Source organism: Eubalaena glacialis, chromosome 8, assembly GCF_028564815.1.
Source record: "Eubalaena glacialis isolate mEubGla1 chromosome 8, mEubGla1.1.hap2.+ XY, whole genome shotgun sequence".
NCBI lineage: Eukaryota > Metazoa > Chordata > Mammalia > Artiodactyla > Balaenidae > Eubalaena > Eubalaena glacialis.
Window position 1 is genome coordinate 120,888,847 of NC_083723.1, and position 18,706 is coordinate 120,907,552.

General features: G+C 38.1%; 1 protein-coding gene across 2 annotated transcripts in view; it reads left to right on the forward strand.

Moving 5' to 3' along the window:
• Positions 1–18,706, forward strand: part of CNTNAP2 (contactin associated protein 2) — a 2,096,032-nt gene that overhangs the window by 1,273,349 nt on the left and 803,977 nt on the right. For both annotated transcript variants that reach the window (XM_061198858.1, XM_061198859.1), the window contains exon 11: positions 240–346. In XM_061198858.1, the coding sequence (XP_061054841.1) occupies positions 240–346 (107 nt within the window). The remainder of the gene's footprint in view (positions 1–239; positions 347–18,706) is intronic.

An 18,706-nucleotide genomic window follows, 5' to 3' on the forward strand; every position in this document is an offset into this window, starting at 1 on the left:
TGTTAATTTCTACTGTTTATTCAAAAATGGGAAACACCAAGCCTGTGATACATCATCTTTTGTGCGCTTGGCACCTTCCATCATGAATCATATTAATCTGCTTAAACTAACAAGGATTAATTGCCTTGGTAAGGCAACGTGGCATTGAAATGATGTATTGCCCAGACAGCTTGGAATTTAGCCACTCATAAATCTCATTTGTTTGTTGGTTTATTTCTGTTTGTCTCTTTCTCTGACAGATGTGTGCCCAATCACTGTGAGCATGGTGGGAAGTGCTCGCAAACGTGGGACAGCTTCATATGCACTTGTGATGAGACGGGATACAGTGGGGCCACCTGCCACAACTGTGAGTGCCAATTTATCTCACTTTAAACTTACAATTGCATGAGAATCCCAGGTCTTCAGCTATGCTTTAAAGCTCAGCAACCTGAATAATCCACATAGTAAATCACTTGATTCTGAAGAACCCAGATTTCACTGTTGCTTTTCTAGAGTAGTATTCTAGTTGTCAAAATATATTCTCTAAAGCCTAATGACTCAAAAAGAAGGACCAATGTTTCCGAAGCTCCATGAACATGTAGTTGAGATTGGAATGCTGCTCTTGGATGTGCCTTTACATGTCTACGCCACATCTGTCTGGATAGATTGTTTGGAAAATTGTGTTAGTGTGATGTCTCTGACTGGATACTCATTTATCAATTCATCAGAGAGGCAGACAGAGTGTAATTTGAACATTTAGTTTCTGGATGATAGTTGTCTCAACGCTCTTTTAGAACTATTTGGCCACATATTTTAGATCAGAAAAATGAGCTGGAAAGTGGAAGAAAGTCCATTGAAGTTGTATATGTAAAATAAAAATGCAAGAAGTCAAATTTTTTTAAATATTAAAAAATAAAAAGTAGCATGCAAAAATGTCTTTTAGAACACAGATGTGCCTTGTTTTACATAATAGCTTTTCCCCTGAAAAGTTAAATAAAAATTATATTTTTATAATTCAAAGATTATTAAAAACTGAATATTAACTTTATAATTGTAATGTTAATTTTCCAATAATGCATAGCACTTTTGAAGACAGATTTGCCATAAAACATATAGTTGAAAGAAGAAGGTCATCTGTTATGTAGCATGAATGTGTGTGTGTGTGTGTGTAAGAAGGAAGGAGGAAAGAGATTCAGTCTTCTTCAATTTTCTCTCTGTATGAAAATCTAATATCTAAATCCTCTAAGTATACAGAGTGCTTTCTCTTCATTTCACTTTTAGAAAATAATAACAAGCAAAATATTATTAGAGTTCTGGGGACAGTAAAAATGCAATACCGTTCTCTGAGACTTTTCATATCATTATTTGTAGTAATGTACAATAAGACATTGAGTTCAGCATATATTGTAAGACCTCAACTAAGAAAAAAAAATTTTTAATTTATTTTATTGCACTTATTAATTTGTTTAGGAGGATATTTTAAAAAACCAAGAGACAAAAAGAACTAGAAGAATTAACATTAATAGGGCGATATAAAAGAGTTAAAACAGACACTTAGTAGATTCTTCATCTCTACAGTATTTATATATAGATATGTAAAAAAGTATTTTAATGACTAAAGAACAAAAGAGAGTTAAAACAGACACTTAGTAGATTCATCATCTCTACAGTATTTATATATAGATATGTAAAAAATATTTTAATGAATAAAGAACCAAAGTGATTGATATTGAAATAAATTAGAATTAAGGAGTTATGACTAAAATTGTACCCTTCCAGTCACATCAAAATATTAACTTTCATCATATGACATTCATCATATGATACATAATGCTTGAACTAAGTAACTTAGATGAAACAAAGTACCTTCACTCCACCAGTAGAATTTATATAATATGTTATAAATACCACCTTTAACTATCACAATCTTGTTTCTGAGCATGGAAATTCTAACTAAAGGAAAGAACAAGAAATTGGTGGTGGTTACAAGTGTTTCCTATCTCAGCGACCACTTTTATATTTAATGTAAAAGCAAATAATTTTTTTTATAATTGCTTCTTTCATTGAATACACAGCAAAGAAAAAGACATTTAAACATATTAAATTAAAAACAATTTAAAATATATGCCAGTAGTTGAATAGTTGAGTGTTTTTTTTTTTTTAAAGAGTTAACAACTCCAAGTATTAGAAATGTCCTAAGTGTGGTTAGATTTGGCTCTTGTGGGAAGTTGTAAATGTAAAAGAGGGAAATTATCTCTTCCCTGCTGCTTATTCTACTCTTCCTTTATTTAATTTTTGTGTGTATGAATATAGAATCATTCATTTTAACAATGAAAGCCTGATCGCTCGTTGTCTTCCCCAAATAAGGCCAAAATGTTGAAAATCATGTGTGTGCATAAATAGAGGTTAGAAGACCATAGTGCAGAATTCAAGAAAGGATTGATTGGACACAATTTTGTTGTGAAAAATATATCTTGTGGGTTGTAGAAGGCACATGCTTCCAAATAAGCTAAAAGACTTGATATATCTCTTAGTTACTCCCATGAATTAGTTAAAAATTGGGAGGGTCTGGCCCAGCACATAATACTGTGAAAATTATATAATATATGCTATTCAGTTTGATACAGAAGGAACAATTTGGCATTTTTACGTAGTCAGTGACTGCATGGGCTTCCGATGCTGCCTGTGAGGTCACCATGCTGGGTGCCTTTGCAGGAAGTCATTCTCTTCTCTTGGACTTCCTTAATTCCTCTGTCGACTACATGCCTCCTGAGGTCTCTTACAGTTCTGAAATCCAAGGAGCTGAGACTTCCAGTTACTTATTCTGTGTTCTGTGGTTTTGACCTTTGTTAGCATTATTAAATTTTTACCTCATTATTTTCAGCGAAAGACCAGGTGTCCCTTTTGTAAAGGAACTATGGTAATTTAAAAATAGTACTAGTTTAAAAAGGTAAAGAACAGCTAACTAAAGTCTGAAGTTTAGTAAAACTAAATATTTAGGAGAGCTTCAAACATTACAGTTAGGCTGCTAACTGCTTAACGCGTTTTCTTCCCTGGTCCAGGCTTGGCCGGGATGAGAAAGCTGCTCCTTGCGTGGTTGTGCGGGCTGGGTTGTGGTCCAAGATGGGGGCTCGAAGCCCTTCTTTGACAGGTCACGCTGCCTGAGTTTGAACTTGGATCGACTTCCTTGTAATTGTGGGCACTAAAACCGTTTGAGCTTCATTTTTCTCCTTTGTGAAATGAGATTAATAACAGCACCACCTCATAAAGCCATTGTGAGATTAAATGAGATGATTTGTGGAGAACACTGCGAAGGGCTTTAGCATATGTTAGTACTCAGTAAATTATTGCCACTTCATCCCATTCAGAACAATCATCCCTTTGCTCTGAATTTCTACAAATAGTTGTCCATATCACACAATTTGTCACTTAATTTCATGCTGCCATTCATTGTTTGCTATCGTTTCCATGGCAGATTTGAGCTTGAAGTGAATGATTGGTTTCCATAGGGTTTTGTTTTTCCAGAAGAATTGAAGAACATTAAAAGTGACCTGGGTATGTCCTAGACCTATCTGTTTATTTGTTGCTTATACATGGAGGAATTAATTTTCAAGTGAATTCTGTACAGGGCTCAGAGGATTGTCATTTACAAACCACTCCCATGAGGAGACAGGGTGTCATCCTTTGGGTGAGGAAATCCTACAAGAAAAGCCACAGATTGCAGGAAAGGGAGAGACAGTTTTTCATGTTCAAAAACTAAAGAGGCTGGGCTTCCCTGGTGGCGCAGTGGTTGAGAGTCTGCCTGCCAATGCAGGGGACACGGGTTCGAGCCCTGGTCTGGGAAGATCCCACATGCCACGGAGCAACTGGGCCCGTGAGCCACAATTACTGAGCCTGCGCGTCTGGAGCCTGTGCTCCGCGACAAGAGAGGCCACGACAGTGAGAGGCCCGCGCACCACGATGAAGAGTGGCCCCCACTTGCCACAACTGGAGAAAGCCCTCGCACAGAAACGAAGACCCAGCACAGCCATAAATAAATAAATAAAATTAAAAAAAAAAAAAAAAAAAACTAAAGAGGCTAGTTTGTGAAAAAATGCAAATACATTACATTCTTGCAGTTGCATACCTTTAAAATTTCCTTATGCAGGTATTCCATTCTCAGTCAATTTCTAAGAACTGAATAGTAGCATGTCAAAACATAAAATCATGACACAGAGACACAGAGGGTAGAATGATCATGTTAAATAGTTTATTTGCTTTGTTACGTTGACTTATCCCTACTTCATTCTCCCAAAAGTGTAAGAATTTGTCTTTATTTTGAGCAAAACTTCGTGTTTATAGCTACAGTATTTTTCTCTTAGTGGTGATAGATAGACCCTTTTCAGTAGATCTCCAAGTTCACATTCCAATACCTCAAATGCTTTTTAAGATCTAATTATCATCTCATTTTTTTCACGTGTGTTCTTTACACTTCATAATTATGGCTCTGGTTTACATGAATTAATTCAAAAACCTATCCCTTATCCCAGGGCTTAGCAGATATTTTTTCTCATGCTGCTGGGGTCTATCTTTGACCTCAGTCATTCTTACATATACTATTAGTCCCCTATATGGAACTGCCCTAAAAATCCCCAGGGTATCCTCAATAATATGAAACCTTTTCTCTATTTTCACAAGTGCAAGAGGATATTTGACAAATATAAGCAATGTTTTGGGGTGGAACTCTATAAGAATTACTAGATGCCAGACCTTCATTCTGAGAGAAAATATTTTTCCAGATATCTTTTTATTAAAGGAGGGACTTTCACCTTGCCCAGATATACAGACATGACTGTTTCCAGAGGAAGTAGGAGGAGGTAAGTTAGATGACCTATGAAGATCTCTTCCAATTTTAAAATTATGTGATTTCTGAATTCTGAAATACTAAGAAAAAACAGGGATTGATGTTGCCACAGAAATGCAAAAGTAAATTTTTCACCAGCCAGTTTTAGAAGAAAAATTGAAATTTAAAAGGAAACTATTCTACATTCTGTAGTCTGGAGCTATGACTCTGGGTCTATAAATTTGTAAACCATAAATTATACTGCACCTTATTACTGCACACATGAAAAGTGAAGTGGATTTCAATAGCTCACACCATGTTATTTACAATCCATTATACCCATAAGTAACTTAATTCAAAGCATAATTTTTTAAAAAGAAATTATTCCTACCTGCTGAAAGTCACACTAACCTAGGGCATAAAAGCATAGATTTATTGGCACAAGGAAATATGGTCCCCCCCATCCATTTGGAACTACCACAAACTTAGACACCAATGAAGACAACTTGGAATTTGACCATTGCTACCAAAAAAACAAAAACAAAAAAGGGCAGTCATTGGGTGGAATCATGGCCTTATGGAATTGGAATCCATCCTTCAGCTGTAAGTTCAGTTGGCTTACAAGGTCCTACTTGGTATGGCTGTGTCTTTAACCTGGTTTTCGGCCATACTCTTCATCCCTGACTCCCCTCTCGTCCCACTGGCCTCCTTTCAGTTTTCCATACTTGCATGGTACCCTCGAACTGTTCCCTCTCCCCTCCCACTGCCACGATCACAGGACTTTTGCACATCCTCCCTCGCTGCTTTGCTTGGTATGTTCCTAGTCATCCTTCAGATCTCAGCTCAGTAGTTACCTCCTTAGTGAAGCTTTCCATGAACCCGTAATTAGGTCAAGTCCTCTTATTTCAAGACATACATCTTCCTCTTAGCCTTGGTGATGGCTGTGATTTTACATTTATCATTTGTGATTCTTTAATAATATCTGTCTTTTCCACTGGACTATAATATCTGAGAGGAGATAGTGCCAAGTTCTGTCCACCATTTTATCCCCAGAGCCCACCCAGCATATAATATGTGCTCAGTGAATATGCACTGAATCAAAGAGTGAATAAATGACAGACAACCTAAGAAGCATCAAGAGCTTTTTAAAAATCAATGTCCTTTATCCAAATTTATGAAGGTTGTAAAGCTGAGAGAGTAAAGCCAAAGGGAAAAAAAGAAAGCAGAAAAAGGAGGGTAGAGAATGAAAGATGCATTAATTCAAAGCAGAGGGCGCCGTGATAGACATGACAGCACAAACAATCACGAGAGGTGTAGAGTTTTAAGAGATTATATGGACAGATTCAATATATGGGCACACAAACCCACACGTTTCAAATAATCTTTGAGGAAAATATTGCCATGTTAGGACACCATTCGTTAAAGTAACTTGTGAGACTATATAGTAATAGTGGCAAAATAAGTTGCAATGACAACAAAAGATCTTAGATAACAGTGCAGTCAACTAACTCCTGTGCTGGCTGATTGTATGAGCTGATCTAAAATAAATATGAGGGAGGGGATATGGGGATGTATGTATACGTACAGCTGATTCACTTTGTTATGCAGCAGAAACTAACACACCATTGTAAAGCAATTATACTCCAATAAAGATGTTAAAAAAAAAGTCATATTAACAGGATTTCAACTTACACACAAAAAAAATAAAAATAAAATAAATAGGGGCTTCGCTGGTGGTGCAGTGGTTGCGAATCTGCCTGCCAATGCAGGGAACACGGGTTCGAGCCCTGGTCTGGGAAGATCCCACATGCCGTGGAGCGACTAGGCCCGTGAGCCACAATTGCTGAGCCTGCGCTCCGCAACAAGAGAGGCTGCGATAGTGAGAGGCCCGCGCACCGCGATGAAGAGTGGCCCCCACTTGCTGCAACTAGAGAAAAGTTCTCGCACAGAAATGAAGACCCAACACAGCCATAAATAAATAAATAAATAAATAAACAAAGTGATGAAATTTAAAAAAAATAAAATAAAAAAAATAAAAATAAAATAAAATAAATATAGATGTGTTTAAATATTGACCATCTAGTGAATGATAAAAAACTGTTTAAACTTGGTATGAAATTTGAATAAGATGAACATAATCCTTTGATTTATCATGTAATATCATGTGTGTGTTCTTACTACAGTAGAACTGTGGAAAGGGAAAAGAACTCAGGGTTTGAAATCAGATGATCTACTGTGAAACCCTCAGGCTATCTGGCCAGCCTTCTTCCTTCATCAGCTGAGCGTGCCTAGTGTAGGACTGTACCTTCTCCCATTCCTCCAGCGCTCTTAGCACATTTGTGTGGATTCCACCTACACCCCTGGAGGGTGAGGTCAGCTCTCCCATTACATGCTGTTAGTTACAGGTCACTAACAGCAATTAAATGAGAAGCACTGGGTTTAATACACTTCCTTCTTGCCTCCTTTATTTCCCCCTCTGGGCTGCCTTGGCTTTGTGCTTTGACAATCACTTAACCTCTCTGAACTTAAGTTTCCTCTGGGAGATTCAATGAAATATTGCCTCTTAAAGTGCTTTGTAAATATAGAAAGCATCCTAGATCTTGTTGTAACTTTTATTGTACTGCTAAGTCTTAAAAAACAGCCAGCCAAATTTTTGTCTGCTTATAAGTAGCTTAAGGATACGGAGTACTGATACAGTTGATTCTCAAAGAAAAGATCAGAGAGTGTCTAAATATTTTAGCCAATACTCATTGTAAAGATAAAAGGGTGTATTAGCAAATATCATGGCTACCCAGGCTGATTTATATGAACAGGGTGAATCTGCTGCTTCTCATCTAGACATGGCATTAAGTAGCCAGACTGTGCCTCTTTGTTATCAAGTGAACAATTGCCAAATTCTTCCAATTTTACCTCCCTCTCATCCCCCCGTTCCATTCCTACACCATGAACTACTTCATATGCTCAGTGTGTCCTTGTCATTAAAGAGTGACTATGGGGTACAACTGTAGAGCCGTGGGACACCAAGGTTCTGATTCCTACCATCATTTATTCATTCCTCAGTATGTTGAGAGCTGACTCTGTCCTGCATCTAGGACAGGCGTGGAGTGTGGAGACGAGAATGGAACAAGGCAGGGATACTAGAATAGAGGGTTGGACAGCCTCCTCCAAAGAAGTGCGTAGTTTCACTAAAAATAAAACTCCTTATAATCTTAATTCATTTTCATATCCCTGGTTCATTGGGATCGTGAGCTGAGGGTAGATTGTACCATGTGCTTACCTTTTACAGTCTAGCTTGGTAATTTTCATGTTTACAAAATATTTATAAATGTAATTATATGCGAAATTATTTAATGTTATATCACAAATTCTTTATGGTTTTAAGCAATCGTTTCATCTTTTCAGAGGTTATTATCAGATTATTCACTTGTTTATTTCTGTTTTTTGTCTTATCAAATTGGCAGGGAGAAATCAGGGTGAGGAGGCTGCAGCTTCAGCGTGGTGCTGGGTAGAGAAAGCAGTCATCAATAGAATATGTACAGTTACAATATTGGCAAGCTCATGCTTGGTTGTGTATATTCTCTAGCTGAGAAGCTCACTTTCTTACCAGAGCTGGAGCATTTGGGGAAAGAGGAAAAATGACAAGTGCTGTCACTTCCTGAAATCACACTTATTAGGAAAAGAAACAATCATCCCAGCATCTCCTTTGCTCACATTCTCACCTGGCCTCTGTAAATAAAGTAAGATGTAGAGAAGTGGGGAGTGTTATCTGTGTAGAAATGTTGGAAGGGGATTTAGAGGCCATTCTCTCTTTCAGTTACAACCAAATAAATTACATTGGATTAAAATAGTGCAGGTCATTTGGAGAAACACAGCCAAAGCACCTTTACATTTCTAAGGCACCCCAAATTTCAAATTAATCCCCTCTTTCATGCCTTGCTTTGGAAAGATGGCTAAGATAAAACATAGAAAGAAAGGATTTAATTTCAGTTTTACAAAGACTCTTTCAATAGTTTCAAAACTATATCTTTCTCTGTGAATAAAGAGCCTTTGCAAAAAGTTGATGGGCAAATGCATATTGAAAAGCAGACTGCTCTACCAACAGAGGAGCTGTGATCCTGTGAACTTCTCAGAGGTGATAAAATGCCAGAGCCAGGTCTTGAAGGAGTTGACATTATTCATTCAGCTCCCCTGTGACTATCTCATCCAAGGTTCAGAGTGAGGAGAAAAAGGGATAGAAAACACCCCTCTCTGCACCTTTGCCAAGTTCCATTAGGGGGAAGAAGTCTGAGGGAGGGAGGGCTGTTTAATTGAAAGATAAGGAAGGAAACTTCTGAGATGTTTATATCCACTCAAAACACAAGAAAGGAGAATTAAAGTTAAAAGCACTATGTGCCTCTCCTTTGATCCATCTGACATCTCCCGAATCAAACTTTTTTTTTGCTTTCATATTGACATTAGTCACTGTGTTCCTATTTCAAGTCTTCAGCTTTACAAGCTTGGTGTATAGGAGTATCTCTAACTCATAGACAGTTGCAATTCGTTCAGTAATATTATGTCTATTTTGTATGCAGCATACTACGTGGATGCAGAAATACAGACAAGAGCCCATTTCCTTATGAAGTAGATGAGGTAGTTAGAAAAGGAAGCAGCACAAATATTCAGGAAACATTAATATATTAGTAGATGTTTATGTGCCAAACTGGTGTAAAGGCTAGTATGTATATGTAATAGGAGAGAGAGAACAGCGCAACCAAGATGGTCAGGAAGGGTTCAAGGAGGAACTGAACCCTGGCTAAATTCCTTGTTTTTTGGGGAGTAAAGATTGGGCCTGGCAGAGTCCAAGGCAGAAATAAGCATGGAGCGTGGAGAAGCATGCTGGTGAGGAGACCCAGCTCTGGAGTCCTCAGGCCTCAAGGGGAATACTCGCTTAGATTTGTACATGTCGTAGGATCCTGGGGAAGTTGCTAAATCTCCCAGATTAGCACCACCCTGTTTGAATGGTGTGCTGCAGCCAGGATTGTTAAGTATTCAGGAACTCTGTGAGCTGGTTGTTAAAGCTTGGTACCTTGAACCAGGTACAGTGGGAGAATTTACCCCATGGAACTTGACAAACCCTACAAATACAAACTCTTTTTTTTTTTTTTTTTTGTAAGACTGGTTTACCAGAATATCATTGCCCTGTTTCATTATTAATAAAATGAGAATAATAGTGTCTCCTATCAGTATTGTTGTGAAGGGTACAGATAATGTGTAAAATGTCTAGCGCAGTTATAATCAACACAGGTGATTCTCCAGAGATGATAGCTACAGTTACAAAGGTAGCACTTTGAAGAGACTGTTCCCAACAAAGGAACAGCAGGATGTGGAGTCAAGCAGGCGGGTTGAGGTGGCCGGAGGACAGTGGTCATTCAGTACCTCGGTTCCAAGGTATGACTTCAGACACGATTCTTCATCACTCACTTTTACCGTGAAACAAATTTACTTTTATTCTTTGGACGAAAAGAGTTGAGTTTCCCTCACCGAGTCAATCCATAAATGACTTTAAAGTCTGCCTAACAGACTATTGGCTTACAATGATCTCTGAACTAAGGAGAACTTATAAGACTACTGAACAATGTTTGGAGAACATTTATAAAGAACCATTGGATTACGTGGCATCACTTCAACGGTCAACGTTTCTTTTACTGAAAGTGACAGAAATGTTTTTGCGTTACTAAAGTTTGCCTCAACTGTTTAGGATATAATATAATGTTAGGCAACAACTGATGAAGACAAAACTAATTTTAAGGTTACTTTGTGGTTGTTAACCTAAACCTAAAGAATGAGAAGCTTTCTTCCTTCAGGAACTTCTCCAGCTGTGACCCAGCTGTGTCAAATTTATACTCCTTAAATTTCAAGACACCTGGCTTTGTTTGCCAAGCTCTTTGTGAAAACTACTCAATAATGAATCTCGTGATGTTTTTATTATTAATTTTTATTGAAGTATAGTTGCTTTACAGTGTTGTGTTAGTTTCTTGCTGTACAGCAAAGTGAATCAGTCATACATATACATACATCCACTCTTTTTTAGGTTTCCTTCTCATTTAGGTCACCACAGAGCATTGAGTAGAGTTCCCTGTGTTACACAGTAGGTTCTCATTAGTTATCTATTTTGTACATAGTAGTGTATATATATCAGTCCCAATCGAGTTTTTTTTTTAACACTCACATGATGAAAAACTGAAGAATGCATTATTGGTTCCTGTTTCTATCTTTACAAAATGGTGGTGAACAAAGAGCTCTCTCCATTTCTTTTCTTATTATTGTTGCATTCTGCTTTTCTTCCTCCTTTCTACTCCCTCCTGGCAAAAGTGTTGAGAACAGTATAGTTCAGATTGTTGGAATCTGGAATGAAAATGTCCATCCACGCAAATAATGTTCTTCTATTATATTTGTTGTAAACAGCTAATTCTGTTAAAAGCAAAAGTTTCCCATGGAAAGTGCAGCAGTTTCCAGGAAAATTTTGCTGGTTCACTTTTTGGGTGTTCTCATATCTGACTGCTTCCAAATTCTAGTAAAATGTTTTATTTGAAAATCTTTTAGTCAAGTAAAAGTGAAATATTCTAAATGTATATGGATTTGCCTTAAAAACCATGGTCTTATTTTCAAGTATAGCAAGGGAAAGATCTAATGGCTTGTAGTTCCTTTGTCTCACCAGGTAAGTTTGTCCCAGAGCTGCCATGGTGGCTCCAGTCTGCAAAATATGCCAACACTACTCTTGAAAGACCTTTCTTGGCATCACAGATGCCAGCACTAAGTGCCAGACAATGTTGACACCTACAAAATTGCTGTCATTATTCATTAGCAGACATCAAAATGTCCTAATAATACTCTTTTTCATTATCCAAGCCTGTTGAGACATCAATTAAACACGTCTTGCTTGCCAAGTCATGTGATCAACGTTCTCTGTGCTGGATAGGGGCAAGTGAAGCCATCCAATTAGACTGGATAAAGAAACACCTCTAAGGGTTTGGCTGTGGAAAGAGAAATTCCTTCCATCCATATTCCTGCAATAGAATTCAGAGATCTAGAAAACACTATGTGTGTTTTCTACCGTATGGCCATCTGTTGATGAGTCTGCCCCACTTAGAGAACATTAAAACACTCAATGAAAAGCATATTCGTACTCAGAAAATGCTAGCATATTAAGGCTCCCTTGTGGTTTCAGTGACATAGATACAGACTTCCTGAATGAATAAAACCTGAATTTTGTTGGGCCAGATTGATTCTTCTGAAAGTTCCTACAGTACCTGGAGCAAGGTGAATGGAACAAGCTTGGTTAATTCATTGTCCAAAAGGACTATTTTTTCCTTTGTATAATTCTTTAAATCAAGCTGACTTAAGCTGTGTGAGAGAGAAGAAGGTATCCTAAACTTCCACAGGAGAGTAATAACCAGTAATGGAGACTGTCCTGCCTTCTCATGACATAGCAGTTCTGGGAGAAGTATTGGAGTTGTACTTATATTAGATGCCTTGAGGAAGGCGGGTAGGAAACTCCAGGTGGCAACACTTGCTTCCTAGTTATCAGTTAGAGCATCTACTACTCTGTGATAAGGGCACCTACTGGGAAAGCCTGAGCTGTAATAGAAAACCTCTTCTCTTCTCAGCTGGCCATGTAGCTGATGAGCCGCAAGGCCAGTCGTCCAAAGAGTGCTGAAGTGAAACGGGGGCCGGGAGAGGAAGCAGGATCAGTGATGGGTGACAGAAGTGCAGTGACTGCAGAACAAATCCTCCTCTTCTCATCCACGCTGAATCCACCGCTTAGGACGTGCTTTCCACCATCACCAGATAAAATGTGGTATCAATCCTGTCTTGCAACTTTTGCTTTGCCTCAGTGCCATTGCCACAGCTCCAGTGAAAGTTGTCATTTTCACCCAGGTTTATTTCAACAGCCTGAACTAGGTTTTTGGGCTAACATGTAGTTTAGAAATAAAAATAATGATACAGAATGATTCATAGGGCAGAAATAATATGGAAGACAAATTTGTTGAGGAGCATTTGAATTGCTATTAGCAATCACAGAAGAAAGTTTACTAATAGACAACATTTTCCCCTATCCCTTATACCTACAGATTAGATTTTGAAAGACCTTATACATAATAAAAGCATATTTCTTTAAAACCCAAGTAATTTATTTACTATATAAAAAATTCTCAGGGGCTCTGAATTAGTTCAGTTTTCATTCAAATTGGTACTTCTTTTTCCTACTTGTCTCACCCTATGCTTCTCATGTCACCTATCTTAAGATGAAATAAATGAATATCAGGCCCTAAATTCTACCACATGTGGTTCCTTAGCCAGGGAATGGGTTCACGTTGACACTTGACTCATCAATTTCACATGTGGTAATCAAAAAAAAAAACATTTAATCTGCACAAACCGTAATTTTCATGCTGGGATCATTTAGATTCCAGCAGTCTTTCTATTGGTTAGTTTAAGAAAATTGTGTCTCCATTGTGCTTTTTCAGTGAGGATCCCAGTGAAGAATCATACTTGAATCTTGAGGAACTTTTTGCTTTTCAAAAGTGCAACCAACAGAACTTTGATATTTGGGAAGATGAGCTTGTTGTCTGTAGACTTAAAACATTAAGAATAAATATACAAAGTTTGAGAAGGGGTAGTTTAGTAGATACTTTGAAATATTTATCGATGTCGTAGCATATTAAGATTAGAGATTATGCCTAAAAAATAAAGTACATGTCCTGACATGCTGCCTTCTACAGTCGTCTTATCAAGAGGTGTGCAACCACCCTAATTTCCTGAATTTTGTCCCAATTCTCTTCCCCAGAATGTGGCTACCTGCTACCTGTCAACTAAAAAAGGAAGACTTTAAGCAGGAGTGGCTGGGGGAGGGAATGTGGAGGGAGGCTTGTTAGAGTGGATGGAGAGAGAAGGATGAGTGTTTCAGCCTTTGAACTGCAAGGCTGACTGCACAGAGTTTCCAGGTCCCTTGCTTTCTACACTGCGATCTGTGGATGGAGAGGTGGCTTTGTGCATATTTTTGGTAACCCTAGAGATCATGTAGATGCAGTTTAGAAGTAGGAATTTATTTTTAAAGTAAGTTTACTTCCTGCCTTAGGTTTAAATATATACTTAGGGCCAAAAAGCATTTTTAAAGTGAAGTCAAGAGAATAGTATTTTTTCTCAACAAAACCAGAACAAGATTTAAAAATAAAAGCAAAAACAAAGCCAAAATTTTTTTTAAAATGGCAGTAAGCAGGAATGACTGGCATAATTCCTCTTTTGGAATAGTTTATGGATAAAGATGGGGCATGAATTATAGGCTCTATAATCTGTCACAGCATTTACTCTTTTCTCTTTGATGAAGAAGGACATTCTATTCATAAGAAATAATGAGAAGTTTACAAATCAGGTATTAAAACTTATCAAAGACAAAGGCACAGACATTCTTACATTAAAACTATTAATGGAAAAACAGACCAGTCAGGTTTCTTACAAATCACCTACAATACAAGAGATAAACACATTGACAGCTCTTATACTAGGTAGATCTCAAGTAGAAATCAAATACTACACACTTATTGAGGCATACTTCACACCAGCCCCCATCTGTGTCAACAATAACTGCCTTACATTGAAATAATCTCTCTCACAACCAACTATGACTTTCTCAGGGCACTGAGCATGTCATTTTCATCCACACACTCATTGCTCAGCACCTGGTAGGTATTAAATACATGTAAGAGCAACTGAACTGTGATTGTGTCTCTATGTGCACCCGCACACACGTGCACACACACATATAGCATACCTCCAACGACTAAGAAGACATGTTTATCAGGCTCTGAACATACCAAGCCCTCTGCCTACTCAATGGAGGATCTCTCTTTGGGGCACAGCTTCTTATAATAAAATGCTTTTTGTTTCTCAGTAAGAGACTAACTTTCTTTTCATTTCATAGTGTTCCTGGTGTCTGGTCCATGAAATTTTCTTTATGCCAAATTATGTTCTATAGAAAATTGCATGTAAAGGGGGCTTCATTATCAACAGAACTGACTCCCTCTTAAATCTTATAGTGAACTGTGTATGAGACAAAGCCTCTACTTTACCCATGATCAGAAAAGTGTCAGAAAGCAAGTTGAAGGAGGGGTACTTTTTGTCCTTCTCTTTATAAATGATTCCAAGAGATGGGATGTTATGTGTATCAATGTCCTAGGGCTGCCTTAACAAAAGACCACAGACTTGGTGGCTTAAAACAACAGATATTTATTCCCTCACGGTTCTGGAAGCCTGAAATCAAGGTATCAGCAGGGTCATGCCTCCTCTGAAGGCTCTAGGGAAGAATCCTGGCTTGCGTCTTCCTGGCTTCTGGTGGTTGACAAGCAATTGTTGGCGTTCCTTGGCTATTGTAGTCCAGTCTCTCCCTGTGTCGTCACATGGCCTTCCTCCCTCTGTGTCTCCGTGTCTGTGTGTCTGAATCTCCCTCTCTTTTCTCTTATGAAGGCATCAGTCATTGGATTTAGGGCCTATACTAATCCAGTATGACTCATCTTAACTAATTACATCTACAAAGACCTTCTTTCCAAATACACTCTCATTCCGAGTTTCTTGGTGGACGTGCATTTTTGCTGGACACCGTTCAACCCTCTACAGTCTGCTTGCTCATGTCCATCCCTATATGTAGTGCCACACATCCCCTCGTGCTTTCCTATCTCCTTTTTTTTTTGCTTACACTCTCCTCCCAAATCCATCCCAAAATGTCCTTCTTCCCACTTTCACCACATTTTTGCTCTGTGGGATCCAGTTCGTAGTCTCTTTCTATTTTGTGAAATTTTCTCTGATCACTCAAGCTAAAAGAGGTTTCTCCTTTTTTCTTATTTTTCAATAGCAATTATTACCTATGTGATTTTTCTGCTATTTATACACTTAATTATTTTTTTCCAAATGTTTGTTCATAACTTTTCCCCCAGAATGTAAGTTGTGTGGGCATAGGCCAACTATTCCCATATTTTTTGAGAAACCTAATAGTTCGTATATGTTGATTGATTTTTTAATTTTGAACGTGTACTGTGGGTTGAAAGAAAATTAATGGGAACAGAGAGGGAAGGATGTTAAGTATTGGACTTTACATATACTATTTCATGTAATCTTCAAAACTGCATGTAAGGAAGATATTCTTATTCCATTTTGCAGATGAATAACTGTGGTTCAAAGTAGATGGCAGAGTCAAGATTTCAAACCCTCTCTGTCTATTTTGTGAAATCTGTATTTTGCTGGACTGCCTTCCTTCTGGCAAAACATTTTCAACTTTCAGGGTGTTTAAAATACCTAGAACATAGAGACTATTTTGAGAAATGATCCTGAAAAGTTGGCTCTACATTGGAAGGTGAGGTTAGAGAAGTCACATCCCACAGCTCCCGACGTTAGTCTCCACTGATGTTCATCAGCCTGTGGGCAGCTACTGTGGGGGCAACTAGGGAAGCTCTGGGAGAAACGGGGGTTGGGGGGGGCACTCATACGCTTGTGGCTGTGTATGAGCACATAGGCCCCAAGGAGTCTCAGCGCCAATTTATTATAATCACCCCCTTTATAGAGACTATATAAAATCATGTAAAAACATTTTGAAACCTCAAAGAAAGACTGTATATAAATTATTTTAAAATTTGTAGTTTGTGATATATTTATATTAGTATAAATGTGTGTGCATATACCATATACATATATAATAGTAAACTATTACCTTATGAATCAGAAAGGCCCATTTTCCAGGCATTTTGGTTAGTGGAATCTGTCCTTTGCTGGCCTGACCATTTCGGATCTGATTAAATATGCACACATAATACACATGATGATGCAAACTTCAGCAGGTGATCTGAGGCTGACTTTTTACAGGCTATATTTTTTGACTCCATAAAATCCTAATGCGACATCCATTCCCACACAGACTTTCCTCCTCTCTGTACAAGACAGAGACTCAAATGCTGCAAAGCTCACTGGGGGCTCCTGGCTCAGAAACAGTTCTCTCAGCACTCTCCTGACATTATTAATGGCCCTGATGCACAAACTCAGAATAAAATAGAATTAAAATCCAAAATTAATTTCAAGCTCCATTAGAAATTAAAGGTGTTGGGAAAGAAATCAATATTTTCCCAGTGCAAAATGACTAAATTCAAAGCAATTAATTCTATTGTAACTTCTAAAGACTATGAAGAACTTTCAAACTATAAAATGTTGCCACACTCACACATATACACCACATGTGACAAAAAATAATGAGAATGATTTCCAAAAGCAAGATGCAAAAATCTATTTTATACTTTATAGCTACACCATGTAGTGTACACACTAAAATGTATGTCTTAAAATACAGCCAATTATTCTGTAAAATTCGTGGCTGTTTCCAGCAATTACCAACACTTAGTTGCATATCTGGGAGGATGTAAGGAACAGAAACAATGCAAAAGAGCAAAGAGATTTATTTAAATAGAAAAAACGTATCCATTTCCTTAATTTTACTTTTTCTCTTTTTCAGCTTCTTTTTATGTAACGCTATCGATTACCAAACAAGTGACCCTAAAACACTGTAGTTCCAACTAGTATAAAGTATTTTGCACCCTGTAGAGTTGTAGGTCATAAAGGAAATAAAACTAACACTCAGTAAAATCTTTTTCATGTCAGAATCATGGTCACTTCTTCCCTGTCATGACTTTCTGAGAAAATCTGAGTTAACAAATGGATCTTTTGCAGGTCCAGAAAGATCAGAGTCAGATGGGTCTGGATCAGACCTTGTAATGAAAATGTGTCACTTGTTCCCTCTCCCACGTCAAGAAGAAACCTCATGAGACCTGGCTCAAGCATCTCTTATTATTTCAGCAGACTGGGGCAAACAACTTGAAGGATAATGTGGGACTAAACCAGTTCTTAGCTCAGGAAATGTCATGAGCCTTCTGGGGAAGCTATCCTTTCTTTGTGATAAAAATAGTCCCTATGATTTAGGCCTAATAGCAATAGAGGAAGACATAGTCAGACACTGGGACCATGCTCAGACTTTTCAATAAGAGAGAACAGAGCAGTCACCATCGGCAAAAGCCTCATGCCCTTCAGGTTTCTAAATATTGACGTATTTTTCCAATGGCTAGTATTCAACTCCTTGACCTTTCAAAAACGGCATCTTCTAAAATTCTATTTGATGTACCTCCCTAAAAGTGTGACTTATTTGGCCAGGTGATATAAAGTTGGGATTTGGGAGGTGAGCCGCCTGTCCCACCAGCCCTGTCCACTGCCTTGGCTGTCGCTCTTCAGAGTTCTGCACCAGCTCTCACACAAACGGGTGTCAGATCACACTGATTTTCAGCTCTCTCAACCTCCCTGTTGTTTAACTGTTCCTTCCTTCCTGTGATATTTTAAAAGTAGGGTGGATACTGGAATAAGACAGACTGGGATTCCAGCCCCAGTTTTGTCACTTACTGTCTGTGTGATCCAAGCTGTTGACTTAAACTTCCTGATCCTCTCTTCCCTTTCCTGTGTAAGAGACACAGTAATCCTTACCTGGCAAGTGTTTTGTTTTTGTTTTTAAGAATTTAAAGTGTGTGTGAAGTGAATGCTCATTACCAGGCAGATCGAGGGCCCTCAGAACTATAGCCATTGGTGTTACTGTGGATCTCCATTTCCTGGGTGTCCAGGGACTGTGTGTTTTCTCTCTCCACTTCTATCAAACATACTCTCAGGAGGGCATCGAATAGCTAACATTCGTGCTTGCAGGTGAACAAAAGTCAAGTGAGAGAAAAGAGATAAGGAATGTAAGGTTAAAATGCAGGAGTGTAGAGAGGGTAGGGATGAGGCATGGTATGTGTTTAAAAACGATGAATCTTTCTCAACTCTTCTCGTAAATGCAGCCAAGGAGCC